This window comes from Nannospalax galili, unplaced genomic scaffold, assembly GCF_000622305.1.
Source record: "Nannospalax galili isolate Female #2095 unplaced genomic scaffold, S.galili_v1.0 scaffold228, whole genome shotgun sequence".
In the NCBI taxonomy this organism is placed as follows: domain Eukaryota; kingdom Metazoa; phylum Chordata; class Mammalia; order Rodentia; family Spalacidae; genus Nannospalax; species Nannospalax galili.
The window spans coordinates 90,604-115,663 of record NW_008357924.1 but is presented as its reverse complement, the minus strand read 5'-3'; the positions used below and the strand labels follow the sequence as shown (position 1 = coordinate 115,663).

The 25,060-nt window shown below is 47.1% G+C and overlaps 1 protein-coding gene across 1 annotated transcript in view; it reads left to right on the top strand.

The window, feature by feature from the left end:
* The window catches only part of Ctnnbl1 (catenin beta like 1), a 194,610-nt gene that overhangs the window by 156,139 nt on the left and 13,411 nt on the right, over window positions 1-25,060 (top strand). Inside the window, exons 12-13 of the mRNA XM_008855665.2 lie at window positions 13,830-13,927; window positions 16,465-16,545. Of these exons, the coding sequence (XP_008853887.1) occupies window positions 13,830-13,927; window positions 16,465-16,545 (179 nt within the window). The remainder of the gene's footprint in view (window positions 1-13,829; window positions 13,928-16,464; window positions 16,546-25,060) is intronic.

Here is a 25,060-nt window from a genome sequence, read left to right as displayed (position 1 = left end):
TACCTGGTGGGATTCCTGGGCCTGCTTTAACCCAGGGACTTCCTCCTGTGGTCAGCTCTGCTGCTGGTGCCACCTCTTCCCTTCTGGTGAGCATGGGCCTCCCCTTACTGAAACTTAAGAGATCCCTGCAGATCTCTAAGGGATCTGGAGGCACGACGGGGTATGAGGATGTCAAACTTGGAAATTGTTGCTGTGTGCCTCATTACCTCCTTCGTTCTCTTCTTCATCTCCTTCCTTATCATGGAAGCTCGTGTCGATGGAAGCTCTCCCACTGGCTTCAGGAATATGCTCCAGGTCTGTGCTTCAGGAAGTAGATGTGCCCATAAGACCCAAACTCTTGACTTCTGTCAACCTACTGACCTCACTTCCAGAGCAACACAGCACTCAGCTGTTGCTTTGCCAGTATAACGGTTCAGCCCTGATCTCCCCTAAGAGTCTGAAGAGATGCCCTTCTCCATTCCAAATTCTGACCTCCAACTCCTCCCACCCACCCCCTCTATTTCCTGCCCCAGCTGAATAGGGACTCCTTGCTGTGCCCCATGTCCCATGCATGCCAATTAATCACATACTCTTGCTCTCTGTTGTTCCCCAGCCTTGCTCAGGACAGCAAGCTGCTCTAGAGCCGACTGCCTTTCATCTCCACAGTTCAGTGCTCCCTAGGTGCCTGGCACATAGTAGGTTGTTTCAGAATGCTTCACACAGCATCATTGACCTGGGGTCATGCAGCTCAACAATGAGAAGGTGTTTTTTTATAGCTCTGTGAATCAGTTGTTCTCCTTTCAGCTCTTACTGCAAGACCAAAAGGCAAGTGATTATTATGGTGAAGTCTGTTTATTTTTATTGAAAGGTAAGACCATCTCTGCTTAGATGTGCGCTGTCCTTCAGCTTCCTAAAAAATAATCACTACCCACCTCTGTCTGTAGGGGCTGTCTGCAGGTTTCCAAGAGTCCTGTATTATTTGGCTTTATAGGCAGCCACACATAAGCACTTTATTTTAATTTATTGTGGGATTATGGGGGGGCTGAAGTTGGCCTTGCTCCGTTTTAGGGTTAGAAAAAATCTTGAGTTTTAGAAAGAAGCTCTGCCAGCTGAGAGTCAAGTTAGTCCATCCTGCTTTCACAGCAGGGTGAAGGCCAGTTAGGAGGGCCAGGCAAGCAGACACATTGTGGGAACCCTGTGACTAGGGGCAGTGTGGAAGGAGACAGCTGAGCTGACTGGCCAGTGCACGAGTGAAGAACCCTGCAGTGATCCTCTTAGCTGCGGCCATCTCAGGTTGCCATCTGCCAAGTGAGCACTGTGCACACCTCTCCCTTGAGACAACAGATCGACTAGGGAGGACGGTCAGCCCATTTTACAAACAAGAAAACTGAGACAGAGACAGGCCTGAGGTTTAATAGCTAAGGAATAACAGAGACAAGATTTGAACGTAAGTCTTGCTGATCCTCAAAGCAATGCATTGGGCTAATGAATTTACTTGTGCCTGGAGCAGATCCCTGAATGAGTCTTCTAGTGCTAGTGTCTCTCAGCAGGGGACCCTGGTGCTCTTGCTTATGAGCAGGGGTACATGACTCTTGTCACAGAGCAAGATGCTGTTAATAAGCAAACACATTGGGATTTGAACCTTATTTTTTTAAATATTTTATTTATTTCTATTTTATGTGTATGAGTGTATTGCCTGCATGTATGTAAGTGTACCAGGTGTGTGCACTGCCAGCAGAGGCCAGAAGAGGGTGTTACATCCCCTGGAACTGGAGTTAACAGGCAATTGTTATCTGCCATGTTAGTGCTGGGAGTTGAATCCAGGTCTTCTGGAAGAACAGCAAGTGTTCTTAGCTGCAGGGCCATCTTTCTAGCCCCTTGGATTAAGAGCAAGGATGAAAAAATCATTGTCCATTTGATTCTTTACAAAATGGTGCACTGTGTAAACCTGCTTGGGGTGACTTCCACTGTCTGGCTGTGCTATTCTGGTAAGACCTGGTTTGGGTAAAAGAGACTTAAGGCCCTTAGCTAAGGAGCCATCACCAAGAGATGAGGACACTCAGAAAGTCCATGCATAGTATTCTTCCGAGATTCTCAGAAGTGTGCTGATTTGGGAGGAGGGGTATAGATTTCAGATTCCTGAGGAACCCCCCCAAGTGCTTTTAAACTGAGGCCATTGTTTCTATACTCAGAACCCCAGAGGAGGTGGGTTAGAGATTTCTAGCGCTCCTCCCAGCTCTGAAAATTATAGAAATCCTACCGCCCTGGAAAATCAAACTTTTAGCCCTTTGCATAGATACCATGCTAACTCATTGCTAATCACCCTGGAGAAGCCCTGAGGAGAGTGGGACTGGGGGAGAGGTGAGCCTGAGCCACCTTCCAGGCAGTTTCAGTAATTAGTGTCAGAGGCAGCCAGTTGTCTATTGAGCAGGGTACCCAGCAGGCAGGGAGTTACAGGGGCAGTTTCAGTACCTGCTCTGACATTCCACCAGGATGCCAAGATACCACCTTTCTTGCCAGTGAATTGAAATTGTAGATTTGTTTGACCTTCCCCTTTGTGGAGTGTAGGAGTGGTGTGTGTGATGTATATATATGTGGTGGTGGTGGGGGAGTATTTTCTCCTCTGCAGTGGAGTTACCACAGCTCCATAGCCATCCTTCACCTCCGTTTTATCCTGTCGAAATGACGGAGCAGCTGAGTGGTGCTGGCCAGCAGATAAACCTGTTATCTCCTCTGCTCTCTGTGCCAGCAGCTCTCCCCATCTCCTTGGTGTATGAAAAATTGACACCACCTTGGGCTGAAATCTGTTCTTAGGGAAGCTACATTTATTAGGAGCTAATGAAACTCTGTGGACTAAAACTTGGGGTGGCCGAAGTGTCTCCCTTTTTGGCAGGCCCTAGTGACATATGGCAAGCCAGAGCTTACAGAGGTAGAAAGAGCACAGGCAGCTTAAGGTATGCCTTGCTTAAGTCCCAATCAGTCAGGAAGTGGCTTGCGTGCTTCGTGTACTTTGTAGATGGTCAATATTTCTCTGCCTCGGCTGGACTGAGCTGCAGGAATGCATGCTAAGAGGGTCTGGTGCGAAAAATGACTATTATAGAGCACATTTTCCTCCTTGAAACACACTGCTCCTGAAACCCTCCCACCAGCATCCCCCATCCTCTTATTGAGGTGTATAAAGAACACTTCTTGGAGCTTTCTCATCCATTGCCATCAGCAGGATTTAAAGGGAAAATTATTGCAAAGTAAAGTTCTAGTTTGGTATTTGTGGAGCTGTATGAAACCCAAAGTCTCTTCTTTATTTAGACTCTGGAAGAAATTTCTTCTGGAAAGACTAATTCAGTAAATTAGAGAAGACAGTTGTTATTCATGTCTCCCTCCATATGGCCTTTTGCTTCATTTTATCCTCATTAAAACTGCAGATTTTTATAAATCCACATTTACATAGTGCCTTTCTTTTGAGCACAGTGAGCCCCCTAGGGGGCCTGTTTTCAGCCCTTGCTTGTTTGGTTTCTGGTCTCTTATCTTCCTTGTTTAACAGCCTTGGGGATTGTCTTTTGTTTGTGGGAAACAGCATGGTAAGGAGAGTTTACACCTTGAAGTCACACAACATGGATTCTGCATGGTGAGAGAGCTTACAGCTTGAAGTCACTCATCATGGATTCTACTTACTCAAGCATGGGATCTACATTACCCTCTCTGAGCCTTGGATTCGAGATTAATAAAACTAAGCTAATAATGGTGCCTTTCTCATAAGGTTTCAGTGAGAAATTTGTGAACAGATCCCAAATAAGTATGCTGTCATACATGCACAATAAATGGTGACAGTTAGTGTACCTTACCTACTTTCAAACAGGATTGGGGTCGGGGGAGTTTCTGGGAACCAAACCCATGGCCTAGTGCATGCTATATGAGCACTCTGCCACTGAGCTGTATTCCCGGCCCGCAAATAGGCATTTGAAGCAGTGTATTGCAAAACAGTATGATAGTGTAAAATCAGACTTCGAATAAGAATTTGCCAAAAGACAGATGGCAAACTAAGGACAATATTTGCAACATATATGAAAAAGGTAATATTCCTTAATATACAGAGATCTCACAGAATTCAAAATTGAGGAAACAGTAAGTTCAAGGAAAAGCAGTACAAATGGTCGGTAAACATGTGCTTATTAAGTCATGTGTTATTCTGACTGGGCTAAAGGATGCCCAATAGCTAAGTGAGCCTCGGAGGGTGTTTTTTCTGAGAGAGTGCAGTGTTTGAATTGTTGGCTCAGTAAAGAAGATTATCCTTACCAGTGTGAGTGGGCATCACCACATCTATTGAGCACCCCAAATGCAATAAGGAAAGGAGCAAAACACCATCTTATCCCTGCCTTCAGATACCAGGTTGTTGCATCTTGGGCGTTCAAACAAAGACTGGGACTGAACAGGTTTGGCTCCAGAGCCTCAGGCCTTTGAGCTTATGCTAGAACTGCTCCTTTGGACTTCCTGGGCCTTCAGCTTACAGGTGCAAGGACAGGTCTTCTCATCTCCCAAGCCAGTCCTCATCATCACAGATCTCTGTATTGACAGATGTCTCACGGTTCCCTGTATCTGGAGAACCCTGACTCATACACATAGGAAAAGAGGCTGAACCCTTCCATAACAGCAAAAAGACTGTGCTAATCAAAAGGAGAGTCTGTGTTCCCCCTGCCAGGCTGTTGTAACTTCTATTGGGTAATATGCATGTGAGTAAGGATGTAGGGAGACAGTTGCCTGTAGTGTACCAAAAGTAGAAGTGTAATTAGTGTGAGCTTCTGTTAAATTAAGACCTTTACTAACAGGTGCTTGAAGCTTGTTGACTTTTTTGAAAAAAAAATCAAGTTGTAGACTTTTATTACAAATAAAAAATGAAGTTGCTGGGTCTTGGTCTCGCTTTCATGGTTGACTAGGCTGGCAGCAGCAGTGCGGTGCTCAGGGCTCTCTAGTATGGTCTTTTTGAAAGACAGTTTATCAATCGCTTTTTAAAAGTTTTGTTTTATTGTATGTGTGTGTGTGTGCATACATGATATGTGTGGGCCATGGCACACATGTGGAGGTCAGAGGACAACTTTGAAATCTATTTTGTCCTTCCACCTGTATGGGGGTACCAGGAACTGAACTCAGGTCTCCAGGCTTACACAGAAAACACTTTTACTTGCTGAGCTGCCTCTCTGGCCCAAATGGCGTTTAACATTTTACGTATAACTTCCATTTGAGGCACAAATTCCATTAGTAGGAATATACTGTAAGAATCAACCTGCAGAAGTGTGTAGGAATATATGAATAACATTATTCTTAGTAGCAGAAACAACCTCAAACTAGAAGCTGACCAAAATACCCATGAATGGGCCACTAGTTAAAGTCAGTGGAATTCTGGATAGCCATTAAAAAAAAAGTCTGTATAGATATTTTTTTCAGGATATACATGTGTATAATACAAAAATTTCCCTTTGGAAAGTACAGAAGACACTCTGTAGTTTTTCTTGGGAGAGGAAGACAGGGGGAAGGGTATGGGAAAAGACAAATATCAGACAAATGTTAAGTACACTTATGCTATTGTTGTATACTTTCATTTTTACCACATACATCCATTACTTTCATTTTTAAATCCACTGGTAAGGCCTGGAGGGGACCAGTAATAAAGCAATAAAAGGAATTGCTTCTTTTGGTTGAGCATAAATTCATCTTTCAGCTTCCTAATAGCCAAGGTAGAAGGAACCATAATAAGGCAGTATAAGAAAATTCATCAGGAAAGAGAAACACTGTTCTAAGGTTGGTCTCTAGGAGGAGTGTAGCCACTGAGACTGATATAAACCTCCATGTGACCTTGCCTGCCTGCAGCCAAGCTTTAAATGCACAGATAGATCCTGATCACAGTTCCCCACAGGTGATCACCCTTCCCTCAAATAAGCATGGCACTTCATCCAGTGATTTTGTGTATATGAGTCCCTAGCTTGGAATATTCTCTCCTCTTCTCTACCTGGTTACCAGAATTTAGGGTTCTCAATGATTTGTTTCCCCCAGTGGGAATTCTTTAGGGCCGATGTCCCTGCCTGTGCTCCCAGGTGCAACATGCCTACTGAATTACAGAACTTGTTGCGCAGTACTATGATGATTGTTTTCTCCATACTTAAAGAGATCCCTCAGGTTAGGATGCTATGTTGTTTGGGAGCCTGGACACATACTCTTGCCAGGCACAGTGGTAAATGGTCAGCTGAAGTTTGGGCATCTGGGCTGTACCTCTTGTGCTTGCTAGTTGTGGGGATGAGCCACTTTGCTCTGGGCCTTGGTTTTCCTGTCTGCGCAGTGAGTTAGCTCAGCTACTCTGTGAGAACTCTGACTGATTTCTTCCCCCTCCTTCTGTGGTGGTCAGATTGCCTTATTATGTACTTGGAGGCTGTTATCAGCTGCCATGCTAAGCACTTTCAAAGTTTCAGAAGCAAGCATGTTAGAATTCAGTGCATTCTTTATGGCCTGTCTCACACCTGCTCACCAACTGAAGGGATCAGAGCCCATCCTGCTCACTTGGTTCCAGACTGCAGAGCTGTGGGGGTCCCCCGCTCGTCACCCTCTAGTCATCTCTTCTGGGCCTGCCCAGAGGTCCTGCCTTCCCTGATGGTGCCATCAAAGCTGTTCTGCCTACCCTGCCTCCTCACTGAGCAGAACCTTCTTGGCTCACTGTCTGGAGCCTGGACTCCAGTTTCTTGCCTTTCTGTCAGGCAGGGCCCATGCTCTCTACTCTCCATTTCCCTTCCTCACCCCACTTCAGTCCCAGCTTTGCAGAGTTGAAAGATACTGGGGAACCTGGGTTTAAGAAGGCACATAAGACCTCTGAGTACAGCATATGGGAAGAAAAACTTTACAGTTTTGTTTTTTTAATTATGTATATGTGTCTGCGTAGGGGTATATATGCACATGAGTAGTGCAGATATGCTTGAAGGCCAAAAGAGGGTGTCAGATGCCCTGGAGCTGGACTTGCAGGAGGTTGTGAGTTGCCTAATGTGGGTGCTGAGAAATGAACTCAAAACAGAATATGCAGTCTTAACCCCCAGCTATCTCTCTAGCCCTATCTTAAACAGTTTATATATATATATATATATATATATATGTATATGTATATGGTATGTATGTGCTGGGATTAAAGGCATGCACCACCACACCTGGCCAGTTTTTATATATTAAAAATGGAATCTAAGTCAGGAATGGTAGTACATCCTCACAGAAGGAAGAGGATCAGTTCAAGGCCAGCTTTGGCTACATACCAAGTTTGAGGCTGCCCTAGGCTGTATGAGACCCTGTCTCAAAGAAATCAAAATAGGCCCAGCGACATGGCTAGTGGGTGAAGGCACCTGCTGCCAAGCCTGATAACCTGAGTTTAATTACCCAGAACCCACATGGTGGAAGGAAAGAACCAACTTCCACAAGTTGTCCTCTGACCTCTACATAAGTACCATGGTGTGCATGCACACGCACGCGCACACACACACACACACACACACACACACACTCTAAATAAAAATTAATTTAAAAGCTGGGCATGATGACACACATCTATAATCCCCACACTCAGGAGGCAGAAGCAAGCAGATCTTTGTGAGATTGAAGCCAGTCTTGTCTCCATAACAAGTTAGAGGCCATCTAAGGCTATAGGAGACCTTGTCTCAAAAAAGACCAAAAAAAGTGGGGGTGCTGGAGAGATGGCTCAGAGTTAAGAGCACTGGCTGCTCTTGCAGAGGACCCAGGTTTCGTTCCCAGCGCCCACCTGACAACTGACAGCCGTCCTTAACTCCAGTTCCAGGGGCTCCAACACCTTCTTCTGACCTCTGTGGGATGACTCAGGTACACTTACATATATGCAGGCAATACACTCATACACATAAAATAAAAATAATAAATAAAATTGCTGGGTGTGGTGGCGCACATCTTTAATCCCAGCACTTGGAAGGCAGAGACAGGCAGATCTTTGTGAGTTCGAGGCCAGCCTGGTCTACATAATGAGTTCCAGAACCTTCTGTCCTCTGCAGGCATTGCACGACACAGGTGCACTTACCTACATGCAGGCAATATACACATACACGTAATAAATAAATAAATAAATAAAAATATTTTTAGAGGACAAAAAAAAAATTTTTTTTTAATTTAAAACACAAATCCAATCTAGCATTAAAGGAGCTGACATTCTCCAGGGAGAAAGCCACTCACTTCCTCGAAGCTGCAAAGACCTCTGAGATACTTTCTAACTGCAGTCTGAGAGCATGTCAGCTTACAACATGACCTAGCCCTCTGAATCTGGGCTAGGTGCTGTATCCAAAGTGTGAAGGCCACTTGAGGGCACTATTAAAACATCCAGATGTGTTTAGGACTGGCATAGTTAGTTTTGTCAACTTGACATAAACCTAGTCATACCTGGGAAGAGGGGATTTCAGTTGAGGATTTTCCTCCATCAGACTGGCCTATGGTCATGTCTGTGAGGCATTTTCTTGATTGCTAATTGATGTGAGAGGGCCTCACCCACTGTAGGCAATGCGCTCTCTAAGCAGGTGAACCTTGGTTGTATGAGAAAGTCAGCTGAGGGGCTGGAGAGGTGGCTGGGGGTTAAGAGCACTTGCTGTTTTTTCAAAGGACCCAGGTTCAAGTCCTAGTACCTACACGTTGGCTCTGTTGCCCTCTTCTGGTCTTCGTGGGCACTACACACATACAGTATACATGCAGGCAAGCAAAACATTTGTACAAATAAAAATAAATAAATCATTAAAAAAGAAAGAAAGATAGCTAAGCAAAAGCAAGGGGAGCAAGCCTGTGGGCAGCATTTCTCCATAGTCCCTGCTCCAGTTCCTGCCTTTGGGCTCCTACCCTGCTTCCCTTGATGATGGATGGCAACCTGTAAGATATAAAAAATGTTTCCTCCCCAGGTTGCTTTTGGTCAGTGTTTTATCACAGCAGCAGAGACACAAACTACAAGAGGGGCCCACCACCAGCATTGGTTGTTTATACAGAGAGCCTGCTTTCTTCCCGTTCATTCAGCAAGGTTTTCCAAAATATCTGCTATGTGTGCCAGATGATGTTTTGGAATGGGGGACGTAGCAGTGACCAAAGCAGACTGAAGTCCATGCAACATATATTCTAATCGAAGAGGGATGGTGAACAAAATGAGTAAATACATAATACTTGAAAAGTAAAGCTTGTTAATAAGACTCCAGAGAGGGGCTAGAGAGATGGCTTAGTGGCTACGAGCCCTGGCTGTTCTTAAAGAGGACTCAGGTTCAGTTTCCAGCACCCACATGGCAGCCAGCAACCATCTATAATTCCAGTTCCAAGGGATCCAGTGCCCCTCTTCTAACCTCTGCAGTCACCTTACACATCTAGTAAATTTACATACATGCAGGCAAAACACTCATACACATAAAGTATAAATAAATGAGTGAATAGGTAAATAATCAAACAAATAATTCCAGAACAGCTTGGGTTACTGCATTGCATTTTCAAAGAGGGTAGGCAAAGGGGAGCCTGGTGGAGAAGGCCATAGCTGAGCATACCTGGATCTGAAGAGGAAGCCACAGGTGGCTGGTGGGGAACCCTTCTTACAGAGGCCTAGAATAACAAGAGCAGCCAGATACCAGAAGCAGTATTCAGACAAGTGGGTCAGGAGCCATTGCTAAGGAATCATTCTGGCTGCCCTATGATGCCACAGGGGCAAGGATGGAATTAGAGACTCTGCTAGCAAACGTCGCTTATTGCAAGCAGGGATGAGGATGCTGCAGACCAGAGTGGGGCAGTAGTAATGGTAAAGAGCTGTGGTAGACTCTGAAGGAAGAGTTTACAAGGCATTTTCATCAAGAACATGAACTTTTTTTCATATTTTACTTACTATTTCTTAATTTTATGTGTTTGAGTGTTTTGCCTGTGTAAGTGCGACCATGTCGTACAGTGCTTGCAGAGATCAGAAGAGGGCGTCAAATCCCTCGGAACTGGAGATACCAACAGTTGTTAGCCACCATGTTGGTGCAGGGAACCAAGCCTGGGTCCTCTACCAGAGCAGCCAATGCTTTTAACCACTGAGCCATCTTTCCAGCCCCAAGGTACATAACCTTCTGGGGCTTGAGAAAGCAGAGAACCAGGTCACTAGGTAATAAATGGAGCAGACTGGAGAGGAGGGCAGGAGTTTGCTTCGAGACTGTTAAGCTGAACAGACTGGTTAGATGACCATGTGGGAGGAGCAGGTAGACAGTGGCACACGAGTGGACATTAGTGAACAAGACTGGGCTCCAGGTTCAGTTTGTAAATCTCAGCATGTAACATGATACAGGACAAGATAAAAGCACTGGGAGCCAGAACGCAGCTCAGCAGGGGCATAAGGGTAAGGGGGTCTGGCTTTAGGCTGGGGACCTGAGGAGGTGGAAGCTCAAGCACAGAGTGGCAGCCAGGTGTGAGAATGCTTCTGAGTGGCATTGTTCACAGTCACATGACTCAGAGAACTCTGGGTAGTGTTGGCATATGAAGATGCTCTTCAGTTGTCAAATAATAATTGTCCTCACTGAGTAATTTATTTCTTGTCCTAGCTTGTTTCTCCATTGCTGTGACAAAACACTGACCAGTACCAACTTGGGGAGGAAAGGATTTATTGGGCTTACATCTCCTGGTTCACAGTTCATCAGGGAGTCCAAGGGAGGAACTCAGGGCAGGAACCCGGAGGCAGGAGCTGGAGCACAGGCCATGGAGGAACACTGCTTACAGGCTTGCTCTCTAGGCCCCTGCTCAGCTCACTTTCTTATGCAACACAGGTACTCCTACTGAGGGATGGCACCACCCACAGTGCACTGGGCACTCCCATATCACTCAACAATCAAGAAGATGTCACACAGACATGGCCACAAGCCAGTCCTATGGAGGCAATTCCCCAATTGAGGGTCCCTCAACCCAGATGTGTCAAGTTGACACTAAAGCTATCCAGCACAATTGACCCCTTGTCAGCTTGACACACAGACACATCACTATTAAACCATAACCTTTCCAGTTCTTATCCCCAAGATACGATATTAACATTATTATCACAACATAAGACAGTATAACCTTAAAAGCCCCACAGTTCTTAAAAATTCCAAACACTTAAAAGTCCACATCTCTTTTAAAAGTCTCTTAACTGGGGGCTCCTGTAAAATCCAAAACAAGTACTGTCTTATTTCAAAAGGAGAAATCAGGCACACCTAAGCAAAACCTAAGTCCAGCAAAGTAGCTCAAGGCTGGACATCTGGGATTCACTTAACAATCTTCTGGGCTCCAAAGGGTTCTGGCAGCTCTGCTTCTCTGACTCTGCCATCCACAGCACACACAGCTCATCATGCAGACCCAGGCCAGCTCCATTCCACACCTACTGCGGTCCTTGGTGGTCGTCCCACAATCCTGGAATCTCCAAAAAGCTGGGGTCCCCATTGAAACTGAGGCTACACCTTCACCAATGGCGTCTTCTTGCCTCTTGGGGTGCAAAACCTCAGATTCTCTCCGTGACCCCTTCATTCCTGGAGTCTTCACTACAACTGAAGCTGCACTTTCACATATGGCCTTTCCTGGCTTTTCAGAGTGCCAAGCCTCAGCTGTTCTCAGTGACTTCTTCACACTTTCAACACCAGAACCATGCAGGAGACTCTTACACATTACCAAGTTCTGCTTCCAGCTTGAGATGGAGACTCAGGTCCCCTCTGTGTGCTGACCCTGAGGAAATACCTCCCAGAAGACTTCACCACAGTGATGCTGGTCGCTTGTTACTTACAGCCGATGTTTCAGCCCCACCTAACCAGCATCAGTTGTCCCAGTAAAGCAAAGGTTTTATTTCAGGTTCTGGTCTCTTCTTAATCACAGCTGATTCTTCAGCCCCAGCCAACCAGAACCCACAGATTCTCAATTCAAAACATCACACCAACAGCCATGATAGTCTCTGCTTCCCTTTGAAGCTTCACAAGCAAGGCCTCCATTGTTCACAACTCTTTCAGCATAATTGTTCCAAGCACCACAGCAACAAACTCTGAGCACTCAATGGCTTTTCCAGCCCAACATTCCAAACCCTTCCACAATCCTCCAACATCAGGTCTGTCCCCACTCCTGGTACCAATTTCTGTCCTAGTTTGTTTCTCCACTGCTGTGACAAAACACTCTGGCCAGTACCAACTTGGGGAGGAAAGGGCTTATTAGGCTTACATCTCCTGGGTCACAGTTCATCAGGGAGTCCAAGGTAGCAACTCAGGGCAGGAACCCGGAGGCAGGAGCTAGAGCACAGGCCATGGAGGAACACTGCTTACTGGCTTGCTCTCCAGGCCCCTGCTCAGCTCACTTTCTTATGCAACACAGGTACGCCTACTGAGGGATGGCACCACCCACAGTGCACTGGGCACTCCCATATCACTCAACAATCAAGAAGATGCCCCACAGACATGGCCACAGGCCAGTCCTATGGAGGCAATTCCCCAATTGAGGGTCCCTCAACCCAGCTGTGTCAAGTTGACACTAAAGCTATCCAGCACATTTCTTTAGTGTATATTGTGTGCCTGTGTGTGTGCATCCTACCTGTGTATGGATGCCCATGGAAGCCAGAAGAGGGTGTTGGATCCCCTGACGCTAGAGCTACAGGTGGTTGTGAGCTGTCTGATATATGAGCTGGGAACCAACTTGGGTCCTCTGGAAGAACAGTGAGCACTCTTAACCCCTGAGCTCTCTGACCAGCCTCAGAAATTCATTTCAAAATAAACTTTACCATATCCCTATGAGTAAACTTCTGTGACCTCCTTTTCAAGGTCATTATTGAAGTTTTTTTTTTTTTAGTCTTTTTTTTTTTTCTGTGTGTGTGTGTGTGTGTGTGTGTGTGTGTGTGTGTGTGTGTGTACATGCATGTGCAAGTGTATACATATTGTGGTATACACATGGAAGTCAGAAAACAGCCACAGGTATCAGTCCTCACTTTCTACCTTGTTTGAAGCTGAGTCTCTTGCTTGCTGCTGCACATGTCAGACTAGCTGGCCCAGGAACTTCTGGAACTCTGCCTCTGCTTCCCATCTCTCCATGCTGGGGTTACAGACCCCAGTACCATGCAGTACCATGCCTGGCCTTATGTGGGTTCTGGGGATATGAACTTGGGTCCTCAAGCTTGCACAGCAAGCACTTTACCCACTGAGCCATTGTTCCAACTCCAGAATTTTTTAATCATTAAAGAAAAAAATCTCTTCGCGACTGAAGCTATGCTGTACCCTTCAGCTACCCACTTTCCAAAGGAGGAATAGCAGTTTCTGAGGGAAGCTACTGGGCTGCATGCACTCTGGAGGCTGGCCTGGCATGAAGTGCTTACTTCCAGCTGCCCTCATCATGAAGCGGGGTTTAGCTCAGCAGTGCATGGTCTTGTCACACTTATTATTTCATTCCGGGCAGCACTGGGAAAAGCAAAAAGGCAATCTGAGAATTGACAGAATGTTTCTTATTCATCATTCACCCGTGTCCTGGTTGGGTTTTGTATTCTGTTCACGGGTTATTTCTGTAAATGGGGGATTAGTTTGGGGTTCTGTTGTGGACAATACAAGTCAATTAATTCCAGGCAAGACATAAGTTCTCTCTTCGGTCCCTTGTTCATGCTGTCCTTGAGAATGTCATCCCTTCTGACTGTGTGTCTGCAGCATGCCCAGATCTGCTCAGTTTTCTGATGACACCATCGAGGTTCTTGTCTTATTAATCAATAGCTTCAGCCAGAGAGCCTGCCATCCCCCTCCTCCGATAGACCAGATGAGCCTGAAGAGGTAATAATTACTGCTGTGATCTCAGCATGTTCTCTTTTCTCCTTCCCACCCCAGAGCATGTCTGTTCGATCCTGGCTTCCCTCCTGCGCAACCTGAGAGGGCAGCAGCGGACCCGGCTTCTGAATAAATTCACTGAGAATGACAGTGAGAAGGTGGGTGACTGTATCGATGAAGATGGGCCTAGTGCTAAGAGGGAGAAGGCTCCTTTACTGATGTGGCATGAGGGGTGCTGGTGCCCCTGCTCCCGCACTAAAACATCTCCAGTGTTTGGGCCCTGTTGCTTTACTTCTTAAAGGTTTTGTTCTCGTATTGAAGTGTATTCCCCTAGGGATAGCAATAACCTCTGAGGATAGCAACAGTGGGCACTTTAGGGTGCATTTCAGACCCACTGAAAGTAGATTATAAGAGGGCTTTGTTTGTGGGGGGTGCACAGCGAGGTAATTGAGAACACAGGCTTTGGATTCAGAGGTCTGGAATTGAATCCATTTTTGCTACTTTCCAGATTTGTGGGCTGGGGAGGTGGTTTAGTAGATAAAAGCATTTGCCACACCAGCATGAGGACCACAGCTTAGATTCCCAGAACCCATGTAAAAGCTGGGCAGGCATGACAGCACCTGTAATCCTAGCACTCAGGAGGCAGAGACAAGGGATCCCCAGGAGGGCAAGCTGGCTAGCTAGTCTACCTGGAATGGGTGAGCCCCAAGTACAGCAAGAGACGCTGCCTCAGTAAATAAAGTAGAGAGTGATTAAGGAAGACACGCAATATCAACTTTGGGCCTTCACATGCATGTGCACACTTTGTACCTATACATATGAATACACACACACACACACAGAGAGAGAAAAGAAAAGTACCGCTCTGAGCCTCGCTTCATCCCAGCTTTAAAGCAGAGGTATTAGTGCCCAACTGGAAGACAATTGAATGGCAGGTGAATTAGACTCATACTTGGTGATGGTGAAGGAAATAAGTTCATGATAAAGAAATGGTAGAGCAGCCCTACATGGGCTGGTGAAGCTGGTGGTGATCACTAAGTGGAATTGAACAGGTATTTCATGTCTCACATCCAAACCAAAGGCTCTAACAGTAGCAGGAGCCACCATTTACAGAGTGGCTGCTGTGGAATGGATCACGAGCAGCTGCCTTTCGCTGTGGTGTGGATCCCCCAACACTGTGGCTTAGCCTAGTGTCTGTGCCACTTGCATTTTCAGTAGGAAACTGAAGCTTAAAGACATGGGACTTGTCCACGATCACGCCACTAATAATAGCAGAGCCAGGACTTGAGCCCAGGTTACGGAGTTCGGAAGCTGGTGTGTCTGACCACACTGTACGTAAGTAGGCAATTCCAGAGGAGTGAAATGAAAGCTCAGAGCCCCCCCCCTTTAACTTTAAAAAAAATTATTGAGAATTTCCTATATGACTTACTGTAATTGTTTGGGGGTTTTTTTTGGGGGGGGGGTCTTTTTGAGACTGGGTCTCCCTGAAGTCCCAGCTGGCCTGGAGCTCACTAAGAGCTAAGCTGGCCTAGACCAGACTGGCCTTGAACTCAGAGAGATCCTCTGCCTCTGCCTCCTGAGTGCTGGGATTAAAGGCATGTGCCACCATGCCTGGCATTCAGAGTCCCCTTTTAAACACACGATAATTTCATTCTGAATGTATCCAAGGTAGGGCTGGAGCTCAGTCTTTAAAGAGGTCCAGGACTGCTTCTTTGAGACCACCTTCACCTATATTTGCTGCTCCAGTAGCGGTGTAGCACAGCAAAGAGCCTTTAGGTTAGGGCACAGAGTGTCTCGGCAGTCACAGCACAATGACATCATTTGTCATCTGCACCCATCGCCTGTATCATGAGGCTGCTGTCCCTTCTCTGTTACCTGATACAGTTTCTTATGTTTAAGGAAATACTGGAAATGAAAATACTAAGTTCCCAGGTCACTGTTAGCTGTCGGGGGCTGAGGTATAGTCTTCTTGGACTGTTTCAGGCCATGTTGGAGCAACACCAATTATCAATCAGCTCCCATGCAAATAAACACTGCTTGTCAAGATGGTGTTGGCCTGATGCATAGGTCAGAGGCCTGGCCAGCTTCAAAACACTCCTCTGTCCCTCAGAGGTCTTAGGGAGAAGGAACCTTTCCAAACCCACTGAGTGTTCCCATGCCATGTTCCAAGAATGACTTTGCTAAGCTTGACTCTTGAGTTATTTCTGAACAGAAGTCAAAGCCTTTTTGCAAGTTGCTGAGGAGTTTTTCTGGCACCCTCTTCTAACTCAAAAGCAGCTAAAAAGATTTTACTTAGGCACTTTTAAAAAAAATAAGAACAGCTCTGGGGCAGAATCTGAACATGAAAGGTTTCAGTTTGAAAAAAGGTATCTCTATAAAGTTCTAAGTGAATATCAAGTATGTAACTTCAGGCGCCTTCTTTTTGCAAGAAGGGACTTGAATATTTATTTATTTGTTGTTAACAACTTGAATTCTCAGGAGTCCTGGAAGGGTTGAGCACTCACCTCCTTTGGGGGAATGGGCCTGTGTTCAAGCCAATGCATCCTAGGTGTTGCTCTGTTCTACACTGACACCTCCCTCTACTCCGGACATGTCCCCAGTGCCCGTCTCCCTTGTCAAAAGAGGAAGCAAGTGACAGTGTGGTGGGAATGTGCTCTTCCCCTCTCACCCTTGCCTGGGAAAATCTCTCTTTCAGGTTGACAGGCTAATGGAGCTGCATTTTAAATACCTGGGTGCAATGCAGGTGGCCGACAAGAAGATTGAAGGGGAAAAGCATGTATGTATCCATGATCACCCTTTTGCCGATTACCAACTCACACCCCATTTGGTCCTGGTATACCTCCTCTCTCTACATAGAACAGGTGAGGGTAAATGTGCGTATGTAGCCATGGGCCACCTGAAATGGCAAAAGAGCCAAGCAGACCACCACTGCAATGTGCATATGTACTAGTTACTGTTCTCCTTGCTGTGAACAAACACCTGGCACAGGGGAGGAAGGGTTTATTGTGGTCCTAGTTTGAGGCTACATAGTCCATCATGGTTTGTCAACATGGCAGCAGAAGTGTGAAGTGCTACTCACTGCATCTGCTGGCAGGAAGCAGAGCAAGGTGATGCTGATGCTTGGGTTGCTTTCTTCTTTGCATTCAGTCCAAGACCCCGACCCATGGAATGGTGCCAGGTGTGTCTTCTTTCCTCAGTTAAACCTTTCTGAAAACACTGTCATAATCCTACCCCAGTGTGGGTTTCCATGGAGGTTCTAGAGCCAGTTAATAAGGAAGATTATCAGTCACAACATAACTGTCCTCCAACCATGGCAGACTTTTAGGAGAAAGGATGTGGGACTGACCCAGGTCACCTTGGGAGTCTAGGAAGAAGGTACAAGACCCCAGACAAGTGCTGTTCTCAAAAGCGGCCAAGTATAGTGCTGGGACCCAGTACCATGGTGGCCAGGTTGACAGGGACCCTCAGATGCTGGCTGCTGTCATCCTGTGGAAGGCATTCTGAGAAAGGAGATCTCAGGGTAGGAAAGCAAGAGGAGGCAGAGAAGTCAGTAGATCCACTCCTATCTGTGGGACCTAGAGAAGGAGGGCCCACTGCTGTTTAATGGAGCCAGGCCCTAGGCTGGCCTGACTTGGCCCTGACTTCCTGTGCGGAGGCTTCCTGGGGGATATGGGCTTGCCCCACTTCCTCCTTGAGGGGCAGCACTTACCATGCTGTTAGCCTGCCCTTTGTGACTCTCCCCTGCCTCTCTGTCATTCTCTGCCATCTCCAGCTCTGACTTACTTATCACACTCTTTGCTCAAGACAGGTTTTCATGTCTGCTTGCTACCAGCTGTGTTCTGGCCTTACAGACACTTGGTCTGTGGTCCCATTCTTGCTTCTTGCACGGTCAGTGGGAGCCCTCATTTTCCTTATGATGTTGATTTTCTGGATCTCTCCATTCTCACCTTGAAGAGACACTTGAGGCTTTGGAGCCTCTGGCAGAAGAGTATATTTCAGTGCCTCCATCCCAGCAGTGCACAGAGCACTAGCCACCCACTCCCTGTGCAAGGCTAGAGCTGAGGGGAAATGGGACCCTGTGGCCTGTTTCTCTACCACTTCCTACCTGGCATCCCCACCTCCCACAAAACACACCTCTACCTAGACAGACCAGCAGGTCAGAACTGTTTTTCAGTCTTATGTTTTCCCTGTGATCTCTAAGCCTAGTAAGTACTCAGATGTTTGCCGATTGATTGAATTGATTGATGGGGACTTTCTTCTTTCACACAGCGATACCGTCGCTGCAAGATTAAAGACAGAGTCTCTAAATGCTGAGCTGAGCTTCTGAAACTAGCCTGCTCCATACCCAACTCCTTCATTCTGCCTGGTAGATGAGGGGCCACCACACTGGTACATGAGGGGCCCTGAGTGACTGCTGAAGTACCAGAGTAAAGTGGCCTTTCTCTACGTGAATGATAACGAGACACAATGGAGACTCTCCTCTAGGCCTGTGTGGAAGCAGCCATGAGATCCTGGAACTCCAGGCCTGCCATAGCCCCCCAGTGGAATCTGTTAGAGCGGATTTTTAGGGGCAGAAGGAGGCCTGGGAGGCAGGGACACCATCTTGAAGTTACTCCCAGTCGTGGCTTATCACTGTGCCCCCATGTGGCCTGTTGGTTAGCTGTACAGGGCTTCTAGGTCCCCTCTAGCTTAGTATTTTCCCTCAGGCTCGGTGGGCCATCATTTGGTTCCTTGGCTATTTTTTGACAAGGGGATGGATTACAGACATCAGGAGAAGGGCATGAGGTACAGCACAGTTGGTAGAGTAGGGCTAATCCCCAGTATCTCATAAACTGGGTATGGTGACACGTCTGTAATCCCAACACTCGGGCCATAGAGACCAGAGGATCAGAAGTTCAGAGTTAACCTCATCTATATAGGAAGATTAAGGCCAGCCTGGGCTACATGAGACCCTTTTTCTAAATAAAGAGAAAAGAAAAAGGAAACCTAAGAGGAAGGACGTGTTCTCTAGGTAGAGAAATAGCCTAGTAGACAGTGGTAGAAACACATGGGCAATCAGAGAGCCCCTAGTTCCATGCAGCCCTGCCACTTCTGACTCTAAGCTCTTGGACAGTTACACTGGCCTCTTTAAGGTCTGGTCTTTGCGTCTGTAAAGTGAGAATAGCGCCCCCTTTCAGTGACAGTGAAAACCAAGCGTGAAGTATCTGGCTCCCTAAGTAAAAGCTACTGCCTCTGGATGTTGTCTGCATCATGTTAGCAAGCCAGGCAGTCCCTTCCCCAGTACACCCACCAGCTGTCCCCAAGGCGTGGCCGTGATCAGATGCTTTGTCTGGGGTGAGGCATAGACATTTCGAGGAAGACCAAGTAGACATTTGGGCAGCAGGGAGCAGCTTGCACATCACTGTTAGGGTACTTGGCCTGCTTTCTGCCGGATTAGCCATTATCAGCATTGAAGAGGGTGTGAAATTGATTAGCACTGACGAGAGTGATGGCTGCAAGTGATGGCTGCCCCAGCCTCACCAGGCTGCCGTGTGTCACAGACTCCAGGTCCTGCCATTCCCTGACAAACATCTGTCCCCTTGATGCCAAAGCCATTTTGCTGGGCACTGGCAAACATTCCAAGGCCATTAGTGCTCAGCAGCCATAGTGCTGCTCCGAGAACCAGGGCGGGCTGGACGCATGTGAGAGCAGCGTTTGCTGCCAGCGAGCTGCTGTCCTGGCAGATGAAGCTGCCTCACAGGTGTGAGGTGTCACAGAGCAACACGGCCTCCTTCTCACCTCTTCCTCGTGCTGTCTTCCCTCTTAAGTCATAACAGTTGGTCTCCTCACCCCGCTAGATAAGACGTCCTACATCAAGTGGGAACTCAGCAAATATTGACATGTGTATTTCTAAGACAGTTGGATGACACTGACCATCAAATTAGTAATGAATGAATGTCTCACACGCTTCACCAAGCCTGCAATAAAGCCCACTCTAGATTACAGCAGCAGGTATTGGCATTTTCAGTGTCTCTAAGCCACCCTTCCATCTAAACCTCATTTCCCTGCATGCAGTGTGCATGTCTGTGGTTTGCACTTGGCCAAGATTCACTGGAGAGAATCTAATCATTTGGCAAATCTCGATCAGATGCCTGCACCGGGCCAGCCACTGACCAATGGTGAGTGACCCAAATGCTAGTTATTGACCAGGCCCAGAAGGGGTGCTGCTGCAGAGGGCTGGGGATTCTGGGTGCAGTTGGGGCCACCCTCAGAAGCTCTGTGATGTGTCCACATGCACACTGATGCTTAAACATCAAGCACCAGTGGGGCACTTCCAGTCTGCAGCAAGGGAGAGGCTGCAAGACCCCTGTGGGGAGAGGGAAGTTATACTCCAAGAGTAGAGAGAGAGAAGGAGGGAGGGAGCGTGGGTGGGTGCCGGGGAGAGCTGGGCTCAGAGCCAGGCCTTTCCCTGGCTCTTGGGCTCTAGACACATGACTTCACTGCCCAGCCTATTTTTTTTCCCTTGGTGGTCTTTTGTTTTTAAGGTAAATGTTTCAATTTGTGTGCTTGGAGAAATTAGTTAAAGGTACAGTAAAGATAAGTACCAAACAGGAAAGCTGCAGCCAGAGACCCAGACCCAGATGGTCAGAGAACCTTTCAGTTTCCTGTTCTCCACAGGTGGTCTGACACTCCTCCTTTTTTTTTGGTCTTCTGGCTGGGTCCTCCTGCAAGCTCCCTCAGAAGTTTTCAGGCATCACCACATGTGGAAACCTTCCCCTCCACTCACATTCTTAGCTGGTCATCATCGTACTTGTTTGCCTTCTCTGAGACTGTAATCTCTCCTGTCCAGGCGGAGCCTGAGGAAAGGCCCCCTGCTGTGTAACAGATGAGCGCCAGCCCTTAGGTGCTGAGGAGGGAGGGAGGGAGGGAGGGAGGGAGGGTCTCCAGCATTTCTCTATTTTTCCTTAACTCTCATTTTCGACCCTAATTTTTTTTAACAATTAGCCCCATCGTTGAAAGCATAGAAGTACAAGCACATGGATTCTGTGTTGTAACTGCAGCTGTGCTGTAGGTTTTTTTTGTTGGTGGCGGTGGCATTTGTTTTCTTCTATTATTTGCGGTGCCAGGGATGGGAGCCAGAGCCCTACCCATGCTGAGCAAGTGTTCTGCCACTGAGCAACATCCCAAACCCTGCAACCATATGCACTAAGAGAATATGCTTGGAAGAGCATACTGGACCAACTGATAATTGTATGCATGTCCATCCATGTCTTGGGCTGTGCCCACTGTATTCGTGTTGTATTCCGTGTCCTTGAGATCCAGGGCCTTAGTGAAGTTGAACATACCCTGGGGGATCCTGGTTAACAAGATCTGAACTTAAAGACTATGTAATGCATCCTACTCTTCCCCCAAGCATCGGCCTCGTGATCAGTAAATATCCAGGTCGCTTGTCTCAGCAGAATTCACCTGCACCTCAAACAGGCTGAAGCCCAGAAAAGACCAAGATCCCTGTAGGTTCAATGTGCAGAAGCCGCCGTCAGAAGTAAGACATAATTAGATAGGTGCTGGCAGGGATTTCAGAAAGGAGGAGGAGAGTCTGAGAGAGAGGCTGTTCTTTCTTAGTTCCTGGGAAAATTATACTCAGCAGGTTTATTCAATAAAGTGTTCTTACCACATACTTTGCGCCCTAATGACTTACAAATTGCATGCTAATTTTGCCACAGTTAAATCATTCCAAGCTTTATCCTGGAAAGAAAGAGATGGACTCTGCAATGAAACAGTATCCACAGGACTTGATGTCTTAAGCAGACTGACTGTTTCCTCAGCGTTCAGAGCTCCCTTGAAGATGTGTGTGAACAGGGTAAAGGATGGAAGGAAGGTGTGGGTACATGATCCTGACACACCAGGCGAGGATGCAGGCAGTGAGTGCCTGACTGCCCCTATTCTACTAACTGTGCTGGAAGCTTCTAGAGCAAGCTTTAAAAAAAGAGAGTCCTGCTGGGAGTTCCTCTCAGCTCTTCTTTAAACTGGTGGCTCCCAGACTTCCTCAGCCCAAGAATCTACCAGTAGAAGTTAGTGGGAGGAGAGAGGGCGTCAAGGTCTCTTCCTCTCTTACCTCCCTCTGCTGGGCACCCACGTTTTCAGCCGTGAGACCCTTTGGCATCTTCTGCCTCCCTGCTACCCCTCCAAATCACAGTCACTGGAAGAAAAGTCAGTGGGCCTGGATTCTAGCTCCATTACCTCTGTCACTTGCTTTGCTGTGTGGCCTTGAGCACTGTTGTGCCTTTCTGACCCTCTGTCCTCACTCAGTAAAGCTACTGCCATCTCCCCACAGACCACACACACACATACACACACACACACACACACACACACACACACACCTACCTCCCAGGCTTACTACAGAGTTTGCTAGATCAAGGCTGTGCCAGAGCCTCCCATACCTCCGCAGAATCATAGCCAGTGCCTAGATATCACCCAGGCCATCTGTTTGACCCAAACCCTGGGTTGTGTCCTCCCACTCTAAGGCAATTCACCACTGTGACCAGAGCAGACCCTGGCAGACATATGCTTACTGTGCCACACATCCATGTTGCAAGCTGCACCTGCAGTGACCCCTCTGCAGCCTGTCCCCTCATTGCCAGGACTTCATTACAAGGGGCATCATCTTTTCCTCTTGCTCTCCCCATGAACAAAGCAATGGCCTGGGAGTCTTGGATTCTTCTAGAGCTGCCATCAGTCCCCGAGTCCCTGGACTGATTACCCAGCTGACACGACATAGAGTCTCTAGGAGCTTTCTCAAGCATCATGCTACATGTTAGAAGCTTTTGAGGAAGAGCTTGTCTGGGGGGTTGTTTGCACCTTCCTCATCTCCATTTCCCACCTAAGCTTCCTTGTTTGCTTTGGGCTTTTAGCCTTACCATGTGGTGGGGCAGTCCTTGGCTATGCCTACAGAGAGCAGGTACCTCTGGTTGGGGCTGCATGTTCAGGCTCAGAGTCGCGTCCTCTTATTGAAGCGAAAGGAATTCATATTGGTTTCACAGCAGCCTCTTTTATGACTGTCCCTTTCCATCAGCCAGGGGCATCTCACTGCCTGTCAGGGGGAGATTAGAAATGGTATCAGCATTGGAGGGCTTGTGACTGACTGCTGGAGAGATAGAGGCACAAGGGAAGTGGTGGTTTGGTAGCGCTCCCAAAGACAGACGAACATGTAAAGTGGAGGGGCGGCAGGAGGGGAGAGCGCAGCAGCCTGCAATGATGGCACCTTGAGCTCCATGGTCCACCTCTGTGGTATCTTTGGCAATGAATCTGTTTATTTTAGCAACCCCCAAACAGGCTTATGCTGCTGGGAACTGCAGTCTGTTCCACTTAAAATGTGCCATTCACTCAGTCACCATCCAAGTTTTTATGCCAGCTTTTCCTTTGGAATGAACAAAACAAAACCTATCAGAGAAAATCAATATCTCTCTCTCTCTCTCTCTCTCTCTCTCTCTCTCTCTCTCTCTGCATATGGAATTTTCTGGTCTGGCTGTGTTCCCCCACACCATTCTTTGCTTTTTTTTGACAGGGTCTCATGTATCCTAGGCTGGCATCAAACTCTGTTATATAGCCAGGAATGATCTTGAACTTCTAACCTTCCTGCTCCACCTCCCAAGTGCTGGGACTTATAGGCATGTGCCACCATAGTTGTTTATTTGGTGTTGAGGATCAAGCCCAGGGCTTCATGAATGTGAGGCAAGCACTCTCCTAGCTGAACTGCATCCTAGCCGTCCTCCCACTCTTTTTAAGTTTCTTCTTTATAGGGAGAAGACAGGCCAAGAAGGCTTACATTTAGTGCTGCTGTTTTACATTCCCATGCAACATAAAAATAGGGGCTGGAGAGATGGCTCAGCAGTTAAGAACCCTGATTGTTCTTGCAGAAGACCTGGGTTTGAATCCCAGAACCCACATGGCAGCTAACAACTGTCTGTAACTCCAGTTCCAGGGGATCCAACAGTCTCTTCTGTCCTCCATAGGCATTGCACGACACAGGTACACTTACCTACATGCAGGCAATACATACATACACATAAAATAAAAATAATAAATAAAATATTTAAAACAAAAACAGTGTCTCATCCACTGCCGTTACTAATGCTAGAAAAGGTTCACTATGCTAAGACTTTTTACTTCTTTGCACTACAAAAGCAAGCAGAGGCTTGGAGTCAATTTGTGAGCATCTCTGTCCTGATGCCACCTCTCACTCCACCTGAGTTTTGTGACCTGAGGAGACACTCAGGCTTCCCGTATTAAATGTGGAAGGCATGGTAGTTCCTGCCTCTTGGGGTCAGGGGAAGAAGCATGATCCATCTCCACCATGCCTGGCACTCAAGAAATGTCATTGTAACTGAGAGCAAAAAATCTAATGGAGGGACCAGCATTTTGCATTCATCTGCCACTGGAAGGGAGTGACAGTCACACGACATGCCCCAGGTTTCCCATCTGAAATCTGAAGGTGACACCTGCCACACATGCCCAACACAGGGCAGCCCGACAAAGGAAGGCTTTGCAGAGGGAACACTTACAGGCTGTGCCAGAAGGCAGTGCCTTTCACTTCTTTAGGAGCAGAAAGGGGAATGAATTTCTGTGTGAAAGACTTCCTTCAACTCTTATCTCTTGTCCTTTGCCACATACAGTCCAACATACACAGAGATTTTTCTGTCCGGAATTTGGTAAAGAGGGAGATATGTGCACCCAGGCTCTTGGAATGTCTCTTTAAGCTCCTGTGAATCATGTTTCCCTGATTTGTTTGTTTTGTTTTGTTTTGTTTTGTTTGAAACAAGTTCTCACTATGTAACTCTTGCTGGCCTGGAACTCACTGTGTAGACCAGGCTGACCTCAAACTCACAGAGATCTGCCCGCCTCAGCCTTCTGAGTGCTGGGGTGAGAGGATGATCCTTACATGGATCCGTGTTGACCATCAGCTAAAATCTGTCTGTGCACCTGAGAACAGACAGAAGTCCGTTACATCTGGTTAGGGAGGTACATCAACCCTAGATTTGCCACAGACTATCAAATCCAAAGAGTGCCCTGCAGTGCACCAGATGGGGAAGAGAAAAGTGCAGGACACTTCCACCCCTCATCCTGTAATCAGGCGGGTATTGCTACTTGATTTCAGAGCTCTTTCCTACTGAGTTCTGACTCATTGATACTTCTCCTTTCCAAACCCACGGTAGTGGGTTGGCCCTCAGGATGCAGCCCAGTGGCCTCTCCTGGGCCAGTGAAGGCTTCTCATTTCCAACGAAGAGGCTGAGACCAGGAGAAATTAATTG